The sequence below is a fragment of the Wyeomyia smithii genome, chromosome 3 (genome assembly GCF_029784165.1).
Source record: "Wyeomyia smithii strain HCP4-BCI-WySm-NY-G18 chromosome 3, ASM2978416v1, whole genome shotgun sequence".
Taxonomy (NCBI): domain Eukaryota; kingdom Metazoa; phylum Arthropoda; class Insecta; order Diptera; family Culicidae; genus Wyeomyia; species Wyeomyia smithii.
Window position 1 is genome coordinate 176,116,174 of NC_073696.1, and position 24,680 is coordinate 176,140,853.

The 24,680-nt window shown below is 38.4% G+C and overlaps 2 protein-coding genes across 5 annotated transcripts in view; both read left to right on the forward strand.

Annotated features, from left to right (window-relative positions):
* Positions 1-12,538, forward strand: part of LOC129732643 (protein slit) — a 393,864-nt gene extending 381,326 nt beyond the window's left edge. For 2 of the 4 annotated variants that reach the window (XM_055693692.1, XM_055693694.1), the window contains 15 exons: positions 549-692; positions 763-998; positions 2,089-2,230; positions 2,300-2,443; positions 2,527-2,742; positions 2,924-3,081; positions 3,162-3,315; positions 5,195-5,413; positions 5,481-5,552; positions 5,612-5,980; positions 6,048-6,263; positions 6,321-7,839; positions 7,916-8,087; positions 11,963-12,105; positions 12,399-12,538. In XM_055693692.1, the coding sequence (XP_055549667.1) occupies positions 549-692; positions 763-998; positions 2,089-2,230; positions 2,300-2,443; positions 2,527-2,742; positions 2,924-3,081; positions 3,162-3,315; positions 5,195-5,413; positions 5,481-5,552; positions 5,612-5,980; positions 6,048-6,263; positions 6,321-7,839; positions 7,916-8,087; positions 11,963-12,105; positions 12,399-12,485 (3,991 nt within the window). In that variant the 3' untranslated portion in view covers positions 12,486-12,538. The remainder of the gene's footprint in view (positions 1-548; positions 693-762; positions 999-2,088; positions 2,231-2,299; positions 2,444-2,526; positions 2,743-2,923; positions 3,082-3,161; positions 3,316-5,194; positions 5,414-5,480; positions 5,553-5,611; positions 5,981-6,047; positions 6,264-6,320; positions 7,840-7,915; positions 8,088-11,962; positions 12,106-12,398) is intronic. The other 2 variants (XM_055693693.1, XM_055693695.1) reach the window with 1 other exon arrangement.
* On the forward strand, positions 12,499-16,380 carry LOC129732644 (putative uncharacterized protein DDB_G0282133). The gene has a single exon (XM_055693696.1). It carries the CDS (start codon positions 12,684-12,686, stop codon positions 14,517-14,519), a length of 1,836 nt encoding a protein of 611 aa, XP_055549671.1. The 5' UTR covers positions 12,499-12,683; the 3' UTR covers positions 14,520-16,380.
* Positions 16,381-24,680: the final 8,300 nt, after the last annotated feature.

Consider the following 24,680-nt stretch of genomic DNA (forward strand, 5'->3'; position numbering starts at 1 on the left):
TTTTTTAATTAGGTATATATTTTCAATTATATTATACTATATAATGTTTTATGTTATAATCGTTTTTGTGTTGCATTGTTTAAGCAACATTTTTTGATTATCTTCATTGGTGTTTTCTTTATACAAATGTTCTTTTGATCCATAGTTGTGTAATTTTCAATGATTAGTTCTGATTTATTAGGTTTCAATCGTGACTTGACTCATGTAATTCCTTTGTTGTATTTGTCATTGTCACTTTCCCAAGCCAATCGTAATGCTAGAACTAGTTGTATTTATAAAAAAAGTCTTAAAAAATGCTTCAGCTCAAAGGTTTTGCTTACATTATGAATCATATCATTTGATTATTAACATAATTTCAAACTAGTTTCATGTATCCAGTAAGTTTAACTATGCACGTAAATCTAACACAATAGAACACACTCACAGTATATAACAAACTAAAATAATAACAAATGGTTCACTGAGCTCCTTGAGTACTTTTCGTAAAGCCATAGCAATATTGCTGGATCAGACATCCTCATAATTTCCATTACACTCTTCGCTTGCAGAGACCTCTCCCATAATGTCCTCACTGCTATCCCAAAGCGAGCATTCAAGGGTGCCACATCACTCCGCAGTCTACAGCTGGACAACAACCAAATCACCTGTCTGGACGAGCAAGCCGTCAAAGGATTGGCGGAGCTGGAAATACTGTAAGTTTCTGATGATAGGGCAGATTGTTGTGTGTAACTCACCAGCTTATTTTTCTGTTTCGCCCAACAGGACATTGAACAACAACAACATTACAACCCTGCCTCGAGATATGTTCACCGGAATGCCCCGTTTGCGCGCCTTGCGTCTTTCGGAAAATCCATTCGCGTGCGATTGTCATCTGTCGTGGCTGGCACGGTACTTGAAAAATGCACCACGCCTAGCGCCGTACACGCGATGCCACTCGCCCAGCCAACTCAAGGGCCAGATCGTGGCCGATCTACACGACCAGGAGTTCAAGTGCTCAGGTAAGAAACGAATTTGTACCAGATTGGTTTCGGGTAACGACGGTACTTCCATTCTCAGTTAAAATTGCAATCAATTCATCAATTGGAAATTTTTCATAACTTTTAAACATATTTTTTTGCAAAATTCTTTAATACCCCTCACGACGTGTTTCTACCCTGATCGAAACGTGCGATTTTGTTTATTGCTGCTTGCACCTTTAATGGCTATTGGGTTTTACTATATTGGGTTAGCACACAGTAAACAACTGTCAGCCCGAATAATATTACTTTTTATTGTGCCTGGAATATTGTTAATAAAATGAATTTGGACTTTTTGTCTGCACAATGAGCTACTTCAGATTAACCCATACAGTGTGGCCACCGTAAAATAAGGACACTTTGTTGTTGGGTATAACCCACATACTTCTTCATTATACTAAAATCTACACTACTTGTTTTGAAGATTTAACCTACCTTCTAGTTACCATATTCGAATTTACAAGATTTAAAATTGACAAAACTGTGTAGAAAACAAAAGAAACAAATCGATCGCGCAATAATTTTCCACCCGGATGTGTACGTGACATTCATGAATATGCAAATGTTAATTTATTTTTCTCCCATAACCATCAAGAGGACCCACAGCGGTTTCAGCATCCTGAGTTAACGTGCAGTGATTCCACTGACGGAACAGTCAGTGTCTGGATTTTTTGATATTCTACTCATTTTGCTTGTCACGTCCTGTTCGATCAATAAAATCAAATTACTGGGAAAATAGCGCGCCACGGCTTATGGACGCAACACAACATTGATCACTCCATGATGAACTTTTTCATACACATGTGACACAGAGGAGGCTTTAGAGATACGGAGTTAATGTTTTTCATTATTCTCGCCCAAAAAATTTCACTCCCATCAGAGCGGATGGGTGTGATAAAATTGTTTTGGTTTTGCATCCTGTCGCAATCTGGGTTCCAATCACTAGAATGTTCCCTTCGTACATTTGATTACTTATACCCATGGAATATACTGCATTCATTCATTCTATATAGACTAGTTAGGGCTCCAGAACATGAACCGAGACATATCAATTTTCCACTTTCACCGACAGGTCTGACAGAGAACGCACCAATGGAATGCGGCGGTAGGAGTCTGTGTCCGCATCCGTGTCGATGCGCCGATGGTATCGTGGACTGTCGTGAAAAAAGCCTGACTAGCGTGCCGTCCACTCTGCCAGAAGATACCACAGAATTGTGAGTATCCCTGCCACAAAGCAACGGAGTGCCCTAGCGAAAGCAGAACTAATGAAAATATTTTTCCAGGCGGCTAGAGCAAAACTACATCACCGAAATTCCCCCGAAAGCGTTCGCCAGCCACCGAAGGCTAAAGCGGATAGATTTGTCTAATAACAACATTTCACGCGTTGCCTACGATGCCTTCAGTGGTCTGAAATCGCTTACATCGCTGTGAGTTTCACTCAGCCTGTCGAAGTTATATTAGCATAAATAAACAATGTTTTCTTTCTCCACACTCGCCTTTCCTATCCTAGTGTCCTTTATGGCAATAAAATTAAGGATTTGCCGGCAAGTGTTTTTAAGGGATTAACTTCGCTCCAGTTGCTTCTGTTGAACGCCAACGAAATCACATGCGTGCGGAGGGACGCCTTCAAGGACCTGCAGAATCTCAGTCTATTGTCGCTGTACGATAACAACATACAAACGTTGGCCAACGGCACGTTCGACTCGCTCAAGAGCATTCAAACTTTGTAAGTCAAGCGGCCGCTTGCCGGTCACTGAAGTTAATCGGTTTATGCAAAAACGTTCAATCCCATTTTCAATTTGTTTACGACTGTTTAAATTTTCGCTACAAACAGTAGCTGTTGTCCTTTTCCGAGTCTAACATAATTTTTCCGCATCTGTGGCATTTGTCTTTGTCCCCCCTTACAGGCACTTGGCACGTAATCCCTTCATTTGCGATTGTAATCTACGGTGGTTGGGTGACTATTTGCATCAGAATCCAATCGAAACCAGTGGAGCCCGCTGTGATTCACCCAAACGGATGCAGCGTCGCCGCATAGAAGCACTGAAAGATGAGAAATTTAAATGTAGGTTTATTGGTTAACTAATTATACTCGTTATATAAATTAAATATTCATTTGTTTTTTTTTTCCTGATTTACTCACAGGCACGGATGATTTAAGTAAAACCATATATGCTGGCGAGTGTCGGATGGATCAGGAATGCCCTGCGGCGTGTCATTGCGACAGAACAACGGTGGATTGTTCGGCTCGCGGACTGAAAGAAATTCCAAGGGATATTCCTCTGTACACCACTGAACTGTAAGTCGTTAAATGCGTAAAAAACTATGATATTAGATATGTAGATGTGCAACAACAAAATAGGTTAAAACATCAAGTTAATTGAGACAAATGTTGGAACTATGGATTAAGAACATCTTTTGATTAATCTATCGTCCAATTTCGAGTTGCTCCGACATGAATGAAACTTTACATTTAACCCTCTTAACCCTCTAGTGCCCAAGTTAATTTCTAGACGGGCTTCGGTAAATTCACTATGAACCATTATAAACACTTTTTAAGTATTTATTGAAGGTTTTCAGAACTTCAACTGAAGCCCGCCAAATGGCGGCATTGGGCACTAGAGGGTTAAAGAATTTTTCTAATTGAATGTTTTTCACGGGTGGTGACATTTTTTAGACTCAAGAGAAATTTTCTAACAGCACGTCAGATTAAAAACTGGTTGTATAGTTAAAAAATCTTACGATGTCTTACAAGGGGGGAAGGGGGGTTCGAAAAAGTGGAAAAATATGCTTACGTAATTATTGAACGGCCCCTAAGTCAAACAACTAGAAAAGAGTTGAATTTATTCTTTGTTTTTTTGTGTGTTAAAGCTGGAAGGAATAACAAAAAATTTTTTAATAATAACTTCATAACGAAAATTGACAAACAGAATTGACAGTCCTTCAATTTTATGTTGGCGATAGTGTTTTCGTTCAATTTGCGACATTTTGATAAGCATCCTTCATTAGAAAACAGTTTGAACGCGAATAAAAACAGAACACGGCGAGTCATCAGACAAGACACTCTTGCAAATTCAAAAAGATATCTTATAAATAGGTAACCTAATAAAAATTTAAAAAAAACGCCGTGTTCCGATTGTGTTTGCATTTATTATGCTAGTTCTTACTTATCGTTCCAAGGCAGTTTCAAAGACGAAATATTTCATTGTAACGGTATTCGAGCTAAGTCAAAAAGATGATAAAAGGGGTAACCAGCGATGGACAATATTTCGAATAATTTACTTGTAGCGTGTTTTCTACAATAATTTTGCATTTTTACTGCACATAGTGATACTGTGGCCCGTCGCTTTCAATTGAAGAACATTTGTTTTATTTTCGAACACTTTGCGAGTCAAATGAAAACCACTCGAATGCTCTTGCTTTTTTATTAGGGGGTTCGTTAGTAGCTTAGGCATTTTAAAAATTATCAGTAAATAATGAGTTTGTGTGGCCAATCACAAATGGTGACTGCTCAACACTGTTAGAAATATGTAATTGTCAGGATTTGTTTGCTTTCGCAGCGATAACTATGGAGGCGTATGTATTTTGACACTGATTTGATTCAAAACATTGCAACTCAGAACCTTTCGGTCAAACACACTGGCGCAGCGTGGAGGGGGTGACACTATAACTTTACTTCTATATATAATCTCTAATACTAATAACTAATATCTAATTTTTCAAAAATGGGTAGAATTAGCGCTATTTAAAACCTGTTGGTAGTGACATTCAGGGAGAAAGGGACACCCAAATTTTCCTCCTGTCTGAGAATGAGTTTTAGGAAACTGATGCTGCCTTTTAAAAATATACCCTGGGATTTTTATACAAGACATTATAAACATAAATTTACTAAGAAAAGCTCATTTTTTTAAAGTAACTTGACGTTGTAACTAATTAATAGGGGTTTTGGGGTTTGATTAGAGATACCTTGCTCTAGTTATGAAGAGCTTACTCCATTTCGAAAATCCTATGAAACCTGATATAACAAGGTTCAAAATCTAAATGAGGCTCAGTTCTTTAGCGTTGCATTCTGACTCATATTATCGTGCTCAGAAAAAGAATCCTGATATTTTGAAAAGGCTCTAGACATCTCCACAGAGACATACGGAACGATAATAATTTTCACTTCTCAATTTCAGTTTACTCAACGACAATGAACTGAACCGAATACGATCGGACGGCCTGTTTGGTCGTTTGCCCAATTTGGTCAAGCTTGATTTACGTCGAAACCAGATTGTAAACGTCGAACCAAACTCATTCGAAGGCGCTACTAAAATACAGGAGCTATACATGAGCGAAAATAAAATAGCAGAGGTCTACAATAAAATGTTTCTAGGACTGCATCAACTAAAAGTATTGTAAGTATTATATAGCAGCCTTTCAATCTTGTGCCCAATTTAACTGTTTTTTTTTATTTTTATGCAGATCACTGTATGATAACTTGATCACCTGTGTAATGCCTGGATCATTCGAGTTTCTTTCATCCTTATCTCAGCTGTAAGCGCTCGCTATCTGAACATATCTGTTCCAGTTATAATCTCTCAATGTTATTGCAGAAACCTTGCTTCAAATCCGTTCCGCTGTAACTGCCATTTGGGTTGGTTCTCGGATTGGTTGCGCAAAAAACAGCTCGGAGGTCCTCCGGCTCGATGTGCGTCACCTGTCAAGGTACGCGATGTCCCCGTGAGAGATTTGCCACACTTTGAGTTTAAATGTTCTTCGGATGCTGACCAGGGTTGCCTTGGAGAAGGCTACTGTCCGCCCTCCTGTACATGTACTGGAACCGTCGTCCGTTGCTCTCGAAATAAATTGAAAGAAATTCCCAAATCTATTCCTGCCGAAACGACCGAACTCTATCTGGAGTCCAATGATATATCAATGGTTCACACTGAACGAATCAGTCATTTAAAATCACTTACTCGATTGTAAGCGTTATCTCTTAATTTGTACAACTCACCAGATGAATCAACCGTTTTTATATGTTTTTTACAGAGATCTCAGTAACAACAAAGTGAGCATGTTGTCCAATTATACATTTGCAAACCTTACTCGCCTATCTACGCTTATCATCAGCTATAACAATCTACAGTGTGTCCAGCAGCATGCGTTAGCTGGATTGAAAAGTTTGAAGGTCCTGTCTCTACATGGAAATCACATTTCCATGATTCCCGATGGGTCGTTTGTTGATCTTCAATCGATCACGCATATGTGAGTAAGATTGTTTGCTTCCAGAGATTCTTCAACTAAATATATTCTGTTTTGCAGTGCCCTTGGCAGTAATCCTCTCTATTGTGATTGTTCCCTCAAATGGCTTTCCGAGTGGGTTAAACGGGACTATGTTGAACCCGGTATCGCACGTTGTGCCGAACCTGAGACCATGAAGGATAAACTTGTGTTATCGACACCAGCCAGTCAATTTGTTTGCAAAGGCAAAGTGAATAATGAAATTCTCTCTAAATGTGATGCATGTTACACCTTCCCTTGCAAGAACAATGCTGCCTGCAAAGCTCTACCCGAAAGGCAGTATGAGTGTCAGTGTCCTCCAGGATATCACGGCGCTCACTGTGAATTAATGATTGATGCGTGCTACGGAAATCCATGCAGAAACAACGGCACATGTACGGTACTTGAAGAGGGCCGCTTCAGTTGCCAGTGCGTCTCGGGTTATTCAGGAGCGCGATGTGAAATCAACATCGACGATTGCACGAATCACAAATGTGCAAATAATGCCACATGTATGGATGGAGTCAACTCTTACAGTTGCGCATGTCTACCCGGTTATACTGGACCATATTGTGAGTCGAAAATCGAATTCTGTGGCAAAGATTTCAACCCATGCCAGAATGAAGCTAAATGCGTTGATCACTCTACGCACTACAGTTGTGAATGCATCCCAGGCTATCGTGGTATCAACTGCACAGAAAACATTGACGATTGTGTCAACCATATGTGCCAGAATGGCGGAACCTGTATCGATGGTATCAACGATTACATGTGTAAATGTCCTTCTGAGTTTACTGGGAAATTTTGTGAAGGAACTCCAATGGTCGCAATGCTTTACCCGCAAACTTCTCCTTGTCAGCAGCACGAGTGCAAATTTGGCGTTTGCTTTCAGCCGAATCCCACTAGTGCTGATTACATTTGCAAGTGTGCTCCGGGGTATTCTGGCAAGCGATGCGAGTATCTAACCAGCTTGACGTTCTTGCATAATAATTCATTTGTGGAGCTCGAACCACTAAGGACGAAACCAGAAGCAAACGTTACAATCGCCTTCAGCAGCACCCAACAGAACGGCGTTTTGATGTACGATGGTAACAATGAACATCTAGCAGTAGAGTTGTTTAATGGTCGCATTCGTGTAAGTTATGACGTGGGAAACTATCCGGTCTCTACTATGTATAGTTTCGAGATGGTGGCTGATGGAAAATATCACCTTGTGGAGCTGATTGCAGTGAAAAAGAATTTCACCCTACGGGTAGATCGCGGATTAGCGAGATCCATTATCAATGAAGGCACAAAAGATTATTTAAAACTAACCAGTCCAATGTTTCTGGGAGGATTACCGCCTGAGCCGGGTCAACAGGCCTACAAACTCTGGCATCTTAGAAATCTTACCAGTTTCAAAGGCTGCATGAAAGAGGTATGGATTAATCACAAACAGGTTGACTTTTTGAATGCAGCTCGTCAGCAAAAAGTTACACCTGGTTGTGCCCTGCTGGATGCCGAAAACGAAGGAGAAGTAGATGATGACTTTATGCAGGAAACACCAATGATAGTCAAAGAGGTAACTATCTATACTGTTGCATGTTTTATGTTACCATTATTTACACTGAACACCAATTTACTTTGGTATTTTTCAGGTTGACCCCTGCGAGAATCATCAGTGCAAGCGGGGTGGTAAATGTATACCCAACGGGAAGGGTAGCTATTCCTGCAAGTGTAAGAACGGTGCCAAGGGCAAATTCTGTGACCAAGGTGAGGGCTCGGTATCGGTAGTCGTCGATGAGGATCCCTTCAAAGCTCCCTCTTCCGGTATTATATGGCAAATTCTAATTTTAATTAGTTTGATTGACACGCAATCTATGCGACTCGCGGGTTTTGTTTGGTAGAGAGGGAAGACTTTCATTCGGAATACTAAGTACACAGAGTATTCGTGAAAATCTCTCTGGCTCTGTCAATTGCATGGTTTTGGGTTGCTGTATAGGTCGAAATTCCGACGTAACGGAAGAGTTGAACTTTTGCATGGTAGCGAGTGTAGTGTTAGTAGCATAAATGGGCATATTATTGGTGTTTTTTATACACAAGATTTTGTCACAAGAATCCGAAATACACGTAAAAAATATTGCTTTGACACTAAAGCAAATGGAACGTTAGAGTATTGTATTGTCGCGCCAGTTGAAACCCGTATTTCTCGACTAGTATAATATCGATTGTAGATTTTATTTTCATGCCCTACATTTCGCGTAACGTCAGAAGCTCCCGACGTTACGTGAAATATAAGGCATGAGAAAAAAATCGATTGTCGCTAATCTTGAAATACGATTTTCAACTGTGGCGACAATAACTCCTATATGATGTGGTATTTGCGCCTCGTTTTCATGAGAACAAATACAATTTAACACATTCATAATATTCAACTGCAATTACGTAAAAAAAGTGCTGAGAGATAATCAGTGTTGATTGCAGAATGCACTAATCTATGCCTGTTTTGCTTAAAGTAGTATAGTACCTACTTTAAACTCCCTATAAATCATCATTCATTACTAATTTATTCCAAGTTGACATTAAATGACCCATTTAGCATTCGCGTTTTACTTATTGCATAGCATATTGATTACAAAAACAATCTTTTCAACCTCTGACCAATTCTTCTATTATTTTATTACCATGCTGGAATCCGGCGCATCTTGTATGACCCCGACACTGTTCGTGAATAATCACGCCTTCTTGTCCGACTTGTTCGTTCTGGAAAAATGTTTAAGCTATATTACAACTCTCGCACCACAATTAATCATTTGATAGCTACTGTGTGATTATATTTCATTTACAAGCTCTTTGCGATAAATAATTTCTTGAAACTGTAGCAAAATATTGTTACATATCGTACTTCCATAAAATTTTCTAGTACCATACTATTTAATATTTTTTTAAACAGGTTCAACAGCATATTTGGGGGAATCTTTTGCCTTTTGTATTTCTTTAGGGCAGCGGTTCTCAACCTTTTTTGTCCGCGTACCCCTTGGCAATATTTTTTATATCGATTGTACCCCCTGGCTTGGATGTTCTCGCAGAGTGGAAAAGAGTAGTGGTAGATCATATTGTGGAAGTCTAGTTAAGGTTTCAAATTGAACTCTGGTCAAACAATGATTGCTACAGTCTTGTTTTAAGAACAAGATTGAAGTATTATAAAAAAAAATTTCTTTGTCCGCCATTACTGATTTTTCTTCCGTGAACCCCCTGAAGGCTTTCAAGTACCCCCAGGGATACGCGTACCCCAGGTTGTGAACCGCTGCTTTAAGGGATTGAAGGACAGAATTGCATCCGTTCTCCAATTTCTGTTCGTTTTCGAGAATAAAGACTCCGCCTAGGACGGTATTTTCCAGTGCTGAACAGACGTGGGCATTTGACTGATCCCATTATCCAGATATACTCTGCCCTCGCGTCAGAGCTTCTTTTCCAAGGCGTACTCAGGCAATCAGACTCTTCTCAATAGCACAGTTACATCAGAGTCTATGTTTATAATATAGAGTCGCGCAAAGATAAAAACCAAAGGAACCAAATCAGTGTCAAACGAGGGTACCAATCGAGCAAATAAACAAGGTGATAATGTTAGGAGTGGATGAAAAGTGTTGTAATTAAGCGTGATAAAGAATATGTGTTTTCCGAAGTTTTAACTACACATTTCAATCCAACATTAAACCTGTACACTCACTGGTTCAGTTAAATTTAACAAAGCATCACCGGTGTTATTTTTCAAAACTGTGTACCTTGTGAAGAATTTCAAAAAATGGTACTCGCTTAAAGCAAAGCCTTGGTGCTACATCCCGATTGGGAACTTGGCCTTCTGTTTACTATACACAGACTTCGCAGCCAACCGTTAAGTGTACAGGACAATTGCGGGGCTAGCGCTACGATCCTACTGACACTAACAGTCTCTCCCGAGTCGAGACTCGAACCTACGACGACTGGCTTGTTAGGCCAGTATCGTACCTCGAGACCAGCTGGAGAGGCTTAAGACGATACTCGCTTATGCATGGTGAAAAACAGAACTGTCTAGTTCTTGGCAACAAACGGAACAAAAACTGTGTTGCCAAAACGATGGATTTTCTCTTTGCGCGACTCTATATACACATAGACTCTGAGTTACATCACATTTGATTGCCTAGTTTTACCAAACCCTAGTGTTTATAATACATCACTGTAAGTTTTATGATTTAACGTAAGTTCAGCTTATAAGCTTCACTTAAGTTTCCTTTCTAACTTATGCGATGGATCTTTTGTTGTACGCCCTGACTACCACCGATACGCAATCAGTTTGTGTGTCAAGGATGGAAAGACCGAACACCACCTCCACCTCATTGGTCTTTTTTTTTTTTGACAACTCGATGTAATATTCCTGAACAATGTTGAAAATCAAAATGCAAGCAAATTTGCTGAAGACAACCAAATGTTATACAGTCATACCTCGATATAAGGCAACTTTATTTTTATTTTCGTTACGTTATATCGAGTTAATTCTTTTTTTTAAATTTATGCAAGAATGTTAAAGGATACTCAAAGATGCGCGAAAACCTATTTTCCATAACTAATCAGTATTTTTAAACCTTTCTTATGCCCATTTAGAAACATTTTCAGAAGCAAAAAAAAAAATTTCTCAATTGAAACAAGAGGTTACTCAATGATGCGTGGAAACATATTTCCCATCACCTATCAGTATTTTTAAACCATTCTTATACCCATTTAGGACAATTTTCAACAAGCAAAAAGAAATTTTTAATTGATGCAAGACTGTTGGTTGTTACTCACAGATGCGCATAAACCTATTTTCCATCACCTATCATTATTTTACTTAAACCTTTCTTAGGCCCATTTTAGAAAATTTCAACAAGCGAAAACATTTTTTTTCAATTGATGCAAGACTGTGTATTGTTACTGAAGGATGCGTGAAAACCTATTTCCCATCACCTATTAGTATTTTTAAGCCTTCCTCATGCCCAAAACTTACAACAACAAAATTTTTGAAGCAATTTATAGCCCAAAAACAGTTGCTGTACCATTTATTTCCAATTTCAATACATTTTCAAAAGTTACGTTATATCGAGGTAAAAGTTACGTTATATCGAGTTACGTTATAGAGTTCTCCAGGCGCGTTTGTATTAGTGAGAACTGTCATCTAAAAAAAGAATAAAAAACTACCTAGTCTGATTTACACTCTCACAAATTTGAATATGCAGTGTAAAGCGGGCCGTGTCGTAGTGTTTGTGTGTTTTCGCTTGGAGAACTCTATCGAGGTTGCCTTATATCGAGGTATGACTGTAATCTGTTTTGTTTTCTAAGTAAATCAACTTGACTGCTGAACCTTCATAGCAAAACACAGAACCATAACAATCGTAACAATATTAGTACTTCTATATCTAAAACACATGCTCTTTTGAAACATGTGCTCACATGATACATGTTAGCTATCTTTGGCTTAAATTGGGCATCTCTGATGCAAAGGATTCAAATGAACCAATCACTCTTCTCTTTCCACCATCCTTTCATGAGTCTAGTTTAAAGTATGGGTCATTTTTTGGGGCAACATTCTGCTTTTAATTTTAAATTAGTCAAAATTGTTATCAGTAACATCCACAACAATGTAGAACTGTTGTGATTGCTAATGTCAAACTTCCCCATGAACATTTCAGGTTCGTCCACTTGCCGCAAAGAGCAAGTGCGAGAGTACTACACCGAGAACGATTGTCGATCCCGGCAACCACTGAAGTACGCAAAATGCGTAGGTGGCTGCGGGAATCAGTGTTGCGCAGCCAAAGTTGTACGACGAAGAAAAGTAAGTTACGACGTCTTCACTGTTAAGGTTGTAGTGTGTAGAAGCCACCACGTGGCCGACTACGAATTTTCAAATGCACAAGACTCGGAAATAGTTAATGCGTTACCTGTGGAAACTCTATCTTTTGTTTCCATCACCTTAACAAACATGATAATATGTTTTCACAAGTGACTCATCAACTATTACGGAGTGGTATGCCTTTGAAAATTCGAAGTCGACCATTTGTTGTTTGGCTTTGACACACTTCCACCTTAAGTCTCTGCGGGTAGTCTAATCATATCTCTCTACCGTAGGTACGCATGGTGTGTAGCAACAATACCAAATACATCAAGCACCTTGATATCGTGCGCAAATGCCATTGTACAAAGAAATGCTACTGACTGCAAGACGCGACTACCCAAACAACATCAACACCAATACCAGAAACAACAACTTCAGCAACAGTGCAAGTAGCAGGATTCGATAGTTTAGCTTTAGATTTACCTAGTAGTTTAAGTGCCAGCAAAGATGCAAAAAGAGACAATGCTAGTTCTAGTGATATTTGGGTCAATTTCGAGACCGATTTCGACAAGGAAGATATGATGCAGAATGATCAGGGATACGCTGGTCTGGAAGATAGCGCCGCATCAGAGCCACTGGATGATTTCCAAAAGCTGATGAAACAACTTCAAGAAATGAAGGAGAAACCGCTGTTTAACCAGGAGGAAAGTAAAGAGGTACAAGAAGACGATGACCTCTTAGATGATGACTACGAGGAAGTTGACTCATTAATTCGTCGTCAGAAACAACGCGATGAAGAAAACCGAAAGAAACTGTTCGACGACGACGATGATGATTACTATGATGACTATAGCAACGAAGACTTACAAAATAGTAAGAAGGGACAAAATAGTAACACTGATACTATAGAAACTCCTTCTTCCGATGGCGGAAATGTGATGCGAGACTACATAAAAGGTAAAACCGCTTCACATCGTTTCAAATCACGATTAGAAGATTTTGCCGACGGTGATGATGAATTGCTGTCTTCCGGCAGCCGTAAGCTACGGAAAAATGACTCTATCAAGGTAATTTCTACACCAAATGGAAAAGTAGGAATTGTATATAAGGTGGAACCAAAATCAACAGAAGACGATAAAACGAGTAAAAAGTCAAGTGAGAATCAGGGTGAGACAGTGGAGGTAAAGCAAAAGATAACTCCCGTAATTACGGCCGATGGAAAAGTTGCTCTTCTATACCGTGGTGCGTCGGATAATAGTGAAACCTTTAGAAATAAATACGAACCCATCACTGATAAGGACATTTTGACACAACTGATCGACAATAATAACAGTAACAACAAAAATGCTACTATTAACAGTAGTAGTAGTAGTGGTAGCAGCATCCCCAGCAGTAGTAGTAGTAGTAGTAGTAGCAGTAATATTAACAACAGTATTAAAAATATTACCACTAAAAATAGTATTTATAATAGTAATTACGATAGTTATGATAGTTTTAGTAGAAACAGCAACAATGTGATCATTGAACCGGCAACAGTCGAATCTGATTCGATTGATGGTTCAGCGAACAGTAGACAGATTGATCAGCGCGTAACAGTGCCCCCACTCCGCGATTTGGTGAATCGAAGTACTTTTACCACTACTGCCACTATGACTATTACTACTACTACTATTGCCACAAGTTTGACTACAACGATAGCGCAGCCTTCGCTGTGGGACGACAACGAGGCATCCCGTCAGGAAAATGCCCTTCTCATAAACCGACCTCTATCGGAGGTTCTAGGAATTAAGAAAAACTTGTACCTAGACACTAGTATAAAGATACCAAATATTGAAACGTCGACACACAAAATGAGGATTACCAATAACAGTAATCTTTTATCGTCGCTTCTGCACAGCATCAATGGCAGTGAAAGTGGAACGAACAGCTCTAGCGCCAATAGCAGAATCATCAGCAACTACGTTAGTAAAAATTTTCGAAATAATGCGAACGTAGAATACGATGATAGACTGTCGTTAGGCGATCGGGGTGGATACAGTGTGAATGGATTTAGCAGGTCAAGATTTTACGTGAATCGACGAACTACACCACCTATTCCCCCACGTGTAATAAAAGAGGAAAGCGAAGAAGAATGGGTTAGCGGTGATGATAACTCTGTTCCAGAGGTAATCAATCTGGCCATCATTCCAGCTTTTGAACATGAAATCGACGAAAAATACTTGAGGCCTAACGGTGATGATCATTACTATCGAAAGCACAGGCATCACTACAACAATATAGCAGCTGGTCACCCAACAGTACACTGCGCAATGCAAGTTGTGGTAGCATGTGTAGTGATGGGTACATTCTTCGGTATTGCTGGAGCCTTTTTCCGATCTAGGGTAATCGATCAGCTTCGAGCATTGTATTGGTAGAATTTGTATGGCATTCGATTGAGCAAATACGTCACATCAAGCGGTCATTTCGACGGAAGATATCAAAATTATTGCTTCTACTTAGTTGTTCGATAGTAGTTGAAAAACGGGCAATCACTCAGTTGAATGCCTAACAATGAAAATGCCGAATCCTGGAGAGCTTATCCTAACCTTAAGATACAAACAACTGACTGTGTGGTATATTTTACCGTAACTAAATGTCATTGTGTAGAAGAGCCATTCATCGGACTATAGATACTGATAGAGACTGGACATTGTAAATGTTATGTTCACTTCCCCCACCCGTGCAACTAAATGTATAATATTAAAGTGTCAACACAAAACAACGTCGATTTTCAGTATCAAGGTCGATTTGTCTGCTAATCTATTGTTTCATTGTCGAAATCGGAAAGTAATCATTTTTACTGAAAAACAAAAATGCAATTTGTTACATAATAGGTAGAAGTAAATCTAATTTATTGAAATAAACTAAAACTACAAGCGTCTCTTGCGTCTAACAGTTGTAACATAATTTTGTACATCTCACTTGTCACTATATTGGCCATTGCATTCAACAATTGTACACCGATTTGCCAGCAAAAAACAGCATCTTACGATAGTTAAATAGATGATAGAACAAAAACATCCATAAGACAAAAATGTGGAAATCGAAAATATTACAAAGGGTAGTCGCGCGAAAATTCGTTATTTTTTATCAATGACAATGAATAGAAATTGAACGAGCATTTATTTAACTGATAGGGTATTCGTAGAGTAAACTGTTTTTAAAAAGAGGAATAGCGGGCAGAAATCGGTTTGTCGAAACTGAAGCTAACATGCGAGTAACAGATGGAACGAACAAATAAATATGTAAATCTTGCCTTTTAAATGATGAACATTTGATAGAAACGAATGAAAACAGTCAAAGATGTAAACCGAAAATAAGGTGGATGGACATCATAAATATTTTTGAAATGCTGCACACAACAGGCGAAACGTATAAAATTGGGAACTATATATTTTATTATTAGCAGTACGAAATCATAGCTAAAGAAGAATCCTGTTGATTAGTTTTGGCAGAGAATATTTATTATCTATTATGGTAATCCTTATTTTATTTTCATTCCCTCGAACTCAGGGGCCAGCCTCCCTCTATCTGACTAACCACAGTGGTGTTTCCTGATGAAATCCGTAGACCCAGGCTGTAACAACGTTCCAGTCCTGCGCTTCAAAGCATGAAAGTTAGTAAACAACAAGGGCATGGTAATGCCTCGGGTAGATTAGAAATCCTTGCGGAAAAAAATGAGTAAAAGTCATACCATACACACTGTATCTTTTAATCGAATATACTCACAGATGTATTTCTACCATGGGAATGTACTATTCAAACTTGACTATTCTTGTATCCTTTATAATAAAAAATATAGTCGTAATCATTTTCCTAGAGAAACCAAAAGCAGACCATAGAAGAAACGAATAAACGAAGTTGGAATGTATCAAATCAAATATCTGCACTCTAACGGAAGAGAAAACCGGTTTATTGAAGCATTTTTAAAAAAGCCATAAAGAAACATGTTTCGATTCGTAATCGTTACAAATGTGGTAATAGCATTTTTCGTTCCGAAGATTTCAATCAATTATAACTGTATAAATGTTGCCATTAAAAAAAATATACGCAAGAATTTTTTCCTCGAATTTCAAACAATTGAGCTTTATGTTAACCTGTATTGTTACAAAAGTATGATATAACAAAACTTTGCTTTCATAATAATTTATCTTTACTGATTTTTATTTTATTTACCCATGTATAATAAGTATTAGCAGCTAAATATACTGTCTTATACAAAACTTTTATTTGAAACCGTGTTTCATTACTGGCCTCAAGCTATAGGTACCAAGAACCGGTTTGCAGCCAAGTACCAAAAACCTGTTCGCAGTTCTGCGAGGCGAAAAAACTACCCCACGCTATTGCCCCTTGCATGACTATTTAGACTTTTGTGATAATCATTCATAGACCATTTTACAGGACGTTTCTGAACTCAATTCATGAATGAAAATGAAATTTTGACAGAAAGCTCGGAACCGCTGACATAACGCACGTAAAAGGAACATCATCATCAGCAGGATCCGTGACACCTGTCAGTTTATAAAATGGTCTATAGCAATGAGAATAAAAGAGAGGTGAGGAGGAGAGTGCATTTTTCTAGTATTAGTAAATGCTTCAAGTGTAAACAACTAGACGAACTCAATGGTGAATCCAAATAGCTACGTCACTATTGGTCATCAACTCTTGGTAGAGGGGGGCGAGAAGAGGGGCGCGTGCAAGTGTTAGTAAGTTTTCTCCTCACCTCTCTTTTATACTCATTGGGTCTATAAAGATAAGTGACATTTCACCTACGCACACTAGTGAACGTGTAAATCCGTGTAGAGTTGCTTTTGTTTCCTCCAAACTGTAAATCATCGCATCTCGTTGCTTCGACTTTTTATCACTTTACCATTTTTGATAGGTTATGTTTATTAGCTTCTTCCGATGCATGATCACGAATGAAAAATTTATTCAGAAACGAGTTTATAACTTATAATAAGTGTTTAACTAATTATTTATCCAGCTGCTAAAAACATAGCATTGCAAACAAAACAGCGATTTGTAAATATTTTCTTCAATGAGTGGCACTAACACATTTGTACGTAAATAGGTCTATAGAGTTCTCCAGGCGCGTTTGTATTAGTGTGATGTATTCGATTTTTCTTTGTTAGCTGTAAGATTTTTTTGTCACCTGTGAGAACTGTCATCTAGAAGAGAAGAAAAGAAACTACCGAGTTTAATTCACACTCTCGCAAATTTCAATATACAGTGTAAAGCGGGCCGTGTTGCAATGTTCATGTGTTTCCGCTTGGAGAACTTTATAGCTAGGACAGGACGTGACAAGAGAAACCAAAAATCACCCAAAGTTCTGTCAAAGCGAAAGCCCTCTCTGATGGGTCGATTTCACTTAGCGCACTGTTAAATTTTATTATTAGTCGGTACGGTTGGCCGTGCTGCGAAAACTATCGGTATTTTTTGTTCACACTGTTTTTGCTTACCAAGTAAATGAACAGCTTTTAGTTCAACAATTTTTTGAAACTTTTTCATACACTATACTGTGTAATGTCTATAAGAATCAACATTCGAAATGTTATTCATGTTTTTGAAACTACGTATGATAAACAATAGCAGATTCCATTTCATGAAAAGCAAGAGGAACCCAAAATGAGTTGAAATTATGGCTGGTTCAAATAAATTTAACATATATCTTCTAATCAATTGAACTAGCAATATCAAATGAATTAATTAAAATTGAAATCCAGAATTTGGAAAATCCTTGATATTTATATTTTGCTAATTAAAGATTTTTGGAAACACTGGCAAGCGTCGTGCCGAAAAATCACAATGTTTCATGAGGGCAATTTTGAACGAAAAGAAGAATAACTAGAAGCCACTTGCCACGTCCTGTCCTAGCTCTATAGACCTTTTTACGTACGAATGTATTAGTGCCACTAGTTGAGGAAAATATTTACAAATAGCTGTTTTGTTTGCAATGCTATGCTTTTAGCAGCTAGACAAATATTCATTTGAACACTTATATGTTCTAAACTTGTTTTGAATTAATTTTTTCATTCGTGATCAGAAATCGGGAGAAGTTGCTGAACATAATCGAACAAAAATGTTAAAAAGTGATAAAAAGTCGAAGCAACGAGATGCGATGATTTACAGTTTGGAGGAAACAAAAGCAACTTTACACGGGTTTACACGTTTCATAGTGTGCGTAGGTGAAAAGTCACTTATCTCTCTATAGACACAAACAGTGGACAAATATTCAGTTGAACACTTATTTTATGTTTTAAACTTGTTTCTGAATATATTTTTTAATTCGTGATCAGGAATTGGAAGAAGCTGGTGAACATAATCGAACAAAAATGTTAAAAAATGATAAAAAGTCGAAGCAACGAGATGCGATGATTTACAGTTTGGAGGACACAAAAGCAACTTTCCACGGGTTTACACGTTTCCTAGTGTGGTATGGTTATTCTCGGGACCAGAATGATAAGTGAATTTTCACCTACGCACACTAGGAAACGTGTAAACCCGTGTAAAGTTGCTTTTGTTTCCTCCAAACTATAAATCATTGCATCTCGTTGCTTCGACTTTTTATCACTTTTTACCATTTTTGGTTGGTTATGTTTATTAGCTTCTTCCGATTCATGATCACGAATGAAAAATTTATTCAGAAACAAGTTTAAAACATATATACAAACTAGAGATCCTCATAGGGAGGGATAAGCGATGAAAAAACCGCTGATTTGGCAACCAGGTTTCACATATCAGAGGTGCCAGATCTCTTCTCAAAGCGCAATGTTCACTAACTTTTTTATTCGGCTCGTATAACTGATGGTGACGGTGGAAGTCCTGGGGAATAATAAAGTGCATCACAAAAACCGTGAAGGTGTTAAATTTTATGTTTATGTTTAATTTTATATATTTTCATCATTATTCTGTAGACCATACAAAGGGCTTGTGAACCACCAGTTAAAAATCACTGTGATGAAGCAACTTTGGAGCATTCTCAATTCATGTTTTAGCAATAAAACATGAGAAACGTGTAAAACGTGTAAACGTGTTGAAACTTATTGCAACACCTTTCAATGTGTAACCTTTCTTATTCGTTTGGCTCGAATTTTGACATGTTCGTTTGGCTCACAACACTCTCTTCACATATCTCTCCCTCTGAGTATTGCTAATACAAACGCGCCTGGAGAACTCTATTTAGGTTTTGCTGGTGTAAATCTAGTATAAACATGTTAAAAAAATAGACCGCCGCTTACGATGCCCTTAGGTGTTTTATACGTTTATGCTTTGTATTTTTCTGGCAGAGTGTAGATTTGATAACACTGGTATGAAGTTGTTTATTTGTGACAGGGATACCAAATGTGCAGATTTGTCTTCAAAACGCAGATTTTTGGAGTCCGTGTGCAGATTTTCAGTGATTTGCAGATATTTGCAGTTTTTCCACGGTTTCTGCAGATTTTCGTCAGAGTCTCCTTATATTTGCGCAGATTTTCTTAAAATGTGAGCAGATTTTTACAGATATTTGTCTGCGCGAGCGAAATTTTTTCGGATCACGGGTAGATTTTTTTCAGATTTCGAGAACATTTTCCGGTTTTTGCAGTTGCAGACATTTTTCAAAAACATCTGGCATCTCTGATTTGTGAGCAAGTTGAGTGCGGCAGGGAAACCAGATGTGCAGATTTGTCTTCAAAACGCAGATTTTTAGAGTCTGTGCGCAGATTTTTTGTTGATTCGCAGATATTTGCAGATTTCCCATAGTTTCTGCAGATTTTTGTCAGAGCCTCCTTATATTTGTGCAGATGTTCTCAAAATGTGTGCAGATTTTTGCAGACTTTTACCTGCCCGAGCGAAATTTTTTCCCCATCACGGATAGTTTTTTTTCAGATTTCAAACAGATTTTTTCGGTTTTTCGAGCAGTTGCAGACATTTTTCAAAAACATGTGGGGATGGGAAATATCGCCCAAAACGAACATCGATAACAATCGATAATTCCGCGGTATTTATCGATATTATCGATAAGTATCGATAATTTGACAGCTAACGTTTGCGGTAAAAAAAAAATTCAGATGGTGATCGCGCACGGCCCTACGTTGTGTTCTAATTTCGCCCTTTGGCATCACGAGAGGGCAATTAAGGCCCAGGGACGAGTTTTCTTTTCTCATCGCGAAATACACAATCTTTACTATACTGACAGTTTATTCTATGTATAATATTTACAATAGTGGCAGCGTGACGGCGCTGCCACCGTACGTTTATCGACAAACCACTAACGACTAACACTGGCGCTGCTCTGAAGAGCGCTTTTATAGGCTGCCTCTCGGACGGCAGCATTGTCGAGCCAGAACAAAGATTAAAATAATCGCGCGCAAACCAGCGTCGCTTGGGCCTCAGCTGGTCACTCACGGATGACACTAATGCCCAGCTGAGGCGGGAGTTTTGGCGCGAACAGATGGTGATAAAAAAAAACCTATTTCAGATGGTGATGAAAAAAAAACTATGACAGATAATTGAGTAGGATAAATTTCCCATGGAAGGTTATCATGTTAGCTTCCTCACAAAAAAATATTACGTCCTTGCGTGCAGCCTTCCGGCAGTTAACCGGAACATTCGCCATGGCGGACGAAAACATGCGTGTAGCCATGTTTTTAAGCTCTTTCTTCGTTTTTTCATTAATTCCTCCTCCATTTTCGCGACAAAATTGTTGGAATAGATCTTGCGCTTCAAGTTCGTCCAGAAATTCTCGATGGGAAGCAGGTGGTGGACATTGGGCGGATTCGCAGACTCCGGTACCACATCGATATTCAGCCGCTCCATCTCCTCCAACGATCGCTTCGAGTAGTTGGCCGACGTCAAATCTGGCGTGTCTTCGCGCTTATGGTATTTCTTGATGTACGACGCAACTTCTGTCAGGCACTTCGTACTATAAATTTCCCCGTTCACGGCCAGCCCGGAGCGAAAGAAGAGCAACTTTGACATCCCTTTCTCGCTGATTGTCAGCCACAGCCGCACTTTCTTGGGGAACTTGGTTTGTGAAATAAACTTTACCTCGGTGCTCACATTCTTTGTGGGGGAGGTAAAATACGAAGAGCCCTGCTAGTCGTTGCCATCCAGGGTGAGATAGGTCTAGTCGTCCAATACCACTGCCGCGTCGCGATTCGCCGGGAAAATCGACTTGACCATCTTATTCAACCGCTGTCGCTGCGTCATTGCCTGCAGCTCCGAGACCAGTGGACGGGACTGCCGCTTCCTACATGTATGTCCATGTTCTCCAGATGCTTTTTCACTGTTTTAGAGCATGCACCAACCTCTCGGCCAAGTGCACGCGACGATTTAGTCACTTTTCCCTCGGTCTTTCTCTTCAGCATCCTTTGAAGCTTCTTGTGGCTCAGGGTCGTTGGCCGCCCGGAACCGGGCTTTCTTTCGATGCTCTGATCGTTGTCCAATAGTGTCAAGATGTTGTAGATGCCAGAACCAGCATACCCGGCGTCCACAAAGTGCCGCACGATGTCCGTTTTTGACGCGGCGGGGTACCGTTCTTTGAACGCGCACACTTCTGAACGGAGTAGCTTCACTTTTTTCACCATCACAGTAAAGAGAGTAGAGCTGTCAATTTTTTTTGCTAACTCATGGGTTACTATGATTGATGATGCATGAGTAGTTTCGTCAGTGCGATTAAAGGTAAACCCATGAAAAATCGGCAATTTTTGTCCATTTTTTTACCGCAAACGTTATTCGACAAATGCAATTTTGCTATATAAATTTGTTTAAAACAGAGACAGTGATGGCCCAAACAGAAAGGATACGTTTGCGTTGCGTTGACGTCAATGTGACAGTAATTGTATGGGCCAACTGTCAAATTCCGCAAACGCAGCCGCAACGTATCCATTGTGTTAAGGCCTTGAATGACAAATCTTACCATATGCGAATGAAAATTCAAACAACCGGACGAGTTAAACAGTTTGTTTTGGAAAGTCTTCGGGTTTTACGCCGGGAGTGCTTTATACGGAGTAGTTTCAAGCCGAAGTTCATTTTGAAGGTTGTATAATGAGGGAAATAATTGAAGCAGGCAAAATTCTGCCAATTTTTAAATGGCAAAAACTTCACGAAAAATGAATCAATTCTAACAAAACAGGTTTCATTTTACTGGAAAACTGTCCTAGTTTCCTAGTATTACTTAAGAACTGGACGTGACCAAGGGTCACTGGAAATGTTTCGGATTTCCGGAGTGTGTGCCAAAGTGCACATTTTTGCAACGCGTAGAACTCTTTCTGACATTCTGTTTCACTTAGGTTTATATGTTGTCAATAAATCAGAATTTATTTCGGGTTCATTGGTAGCCAAAGATTGAAAATTCGCCAAGGAATCATCGAGGTATGAATTTATTAAGTATGGGTGTTGATTTTGACGATTTTTTCCTTGTTGGGTACTAATTTTTTTTGAGTTTGCAGCACTCTAGCAGAATACAATCGAACATTGTGGGTGTGTAGGTCTTATTAAACCAAGCAACTTTGCAAACTTGCGTTTGAAAATTTATCTGGATTAACATTTAAAAAGGTCAGATTATTCAGGTTTCTTCACGAGGCATGTATCCCCCGCGTAAGAAAACCTTACTGTATTTGAACCTTTTTCTTATGAATCAATATATCTTAGTAAAAATTATCTGAACTTTCCCTCAAAAATATTAAAAAATGAGTTAAAGATCCTACACTGAAAAAAATATAACTTTAAAAACAAAAAATGATTTTAGATAATATCGGTGATCTCAGATTTTTTTAAATGAAGTATTTTAGATAGACAATTTAGTTGCCTAAAACGTTCTATGCGTTGCAAAAATGTACACTTTGACACACACTCTTGAAATCCGAAACATTTTTGGTGTAGGTTGGTCACACCAAGTTCCCAAGTAATACTAATATAATACTGTTTTCCAGTGAAATTAAACCGGTTATCAAAATTGATTCATTTTTCGTAAAGTTCTGGCCATTTAAATTCGAGAGAATTTTATTCATCTCAATTATTTTGTCTACCCCCTGTATAAATCAGGATACTTTTTTGGCGCAACAATTTCGTTGATTTGGATTTTTAATGGAACTACAAATTGTTTGTTGGGTAACAGATACTTTGAACTTAAACAGTTTCATGTTAAACTGAACAATTACCAGAGAATTACCAATAGACTGCCACTATGCAGGTCCATCATATTATAAGAATTGGCAAGCCAAAGAAAATGCATTTTATTACAATTTCGTATCGTTGCTTTTTATGAGATGGTGCAAAAAGTTTGGATATTTTTTTAAAGTTCTCCAGTACTAAGTTGTCGAATTCATCTGTTCTTAGGAAACTAAAAACTATAAATACCTTTTTAGTTACCATTATTTCTCAGAAACTCAGTGACACCCGGGGCGAACCTTTACACCACCCCCAACAATGCTAAATCTTGTCGAATAGCAGCACCCAACAAATACCTAGCGGCAAAAGCAACTCCTGGGGTAGGGAAGGTGAGGTCTCTTTCTTTTGGGTCTCCTCTAGTAACCAGCCGCACTGACTTGTGCTCACCCTTATAATATCGATAATTATCGTTAACGTCAAAAAATTAACGATAATATCGATGACTAGCATTTATCGATATTATCGATAAGTATCGATAAGTTTCCCATCACTACATGTGGCATCTCTGGAGTAGGGATGGGAAATATCGACTAAAATCGCTATCGATAATTATCGATAATTTCCCAATTCTATCGATAACCATCGATAATTATCGATAGTTTGACAGCTAGAAGCAGAAAAAAATGTTGCTTCCGTTGTGGACAGGAACAATATTCAATAGTTTATTCGCACACATCGTTCACACTTATGCGAAATTTTGCCGTTGTCCGTACGAGTTAAAGTGAGCGAAAATGATTATCTTTCAATTTTCTAACAATTTTAAAGAGGATTTCGTGTGAGAGCGAACAAGCATCAAAGTGTCTTTCAACACTGGCAAGGTCAATTTATTGTTTTCAGTTCTGGCATCATTGTGGAGTATACATGCCACCCAAGTATGATAACAGTTCTACAAGGTATGCTATTCACGTCGTTGCATTAGTATTAGTGATCGTTATGAACTTTTTCCAATTCTGTATGAAATTTGAAATGGTTTTGCATTCTAAACTAAACTTATAAAACATACTTTCCTGAAAAGTTATAGAAATGATGTTGAAACATGTTTTATTTGTGGGGAATACATAAAAATGCTGCGGTTTAGATCAAATATGCTGTTTTTCATCAATTTGCCGGTAACCTTTTTGCACTTTTCGTTTTTTTATTGTAGTCTAATAGCGTTTCTAAACAAAGTCGCTTATGTTTCATACAGTAACAAAAGTCATGAGCTATGACAATGACTAAGATTATGCTCCAACTATTAGAAATATAGCATTTTTTTATATTTTATTTCGACATATTGTCGTAATTTTTCACACTAAATCTAAATTAATATCAATTTCTAGTGTGTTTCAACTGGAGATTCACTCTCCAGCCAAAAAAATCAGATATAAAACAACATAAAACGAGAA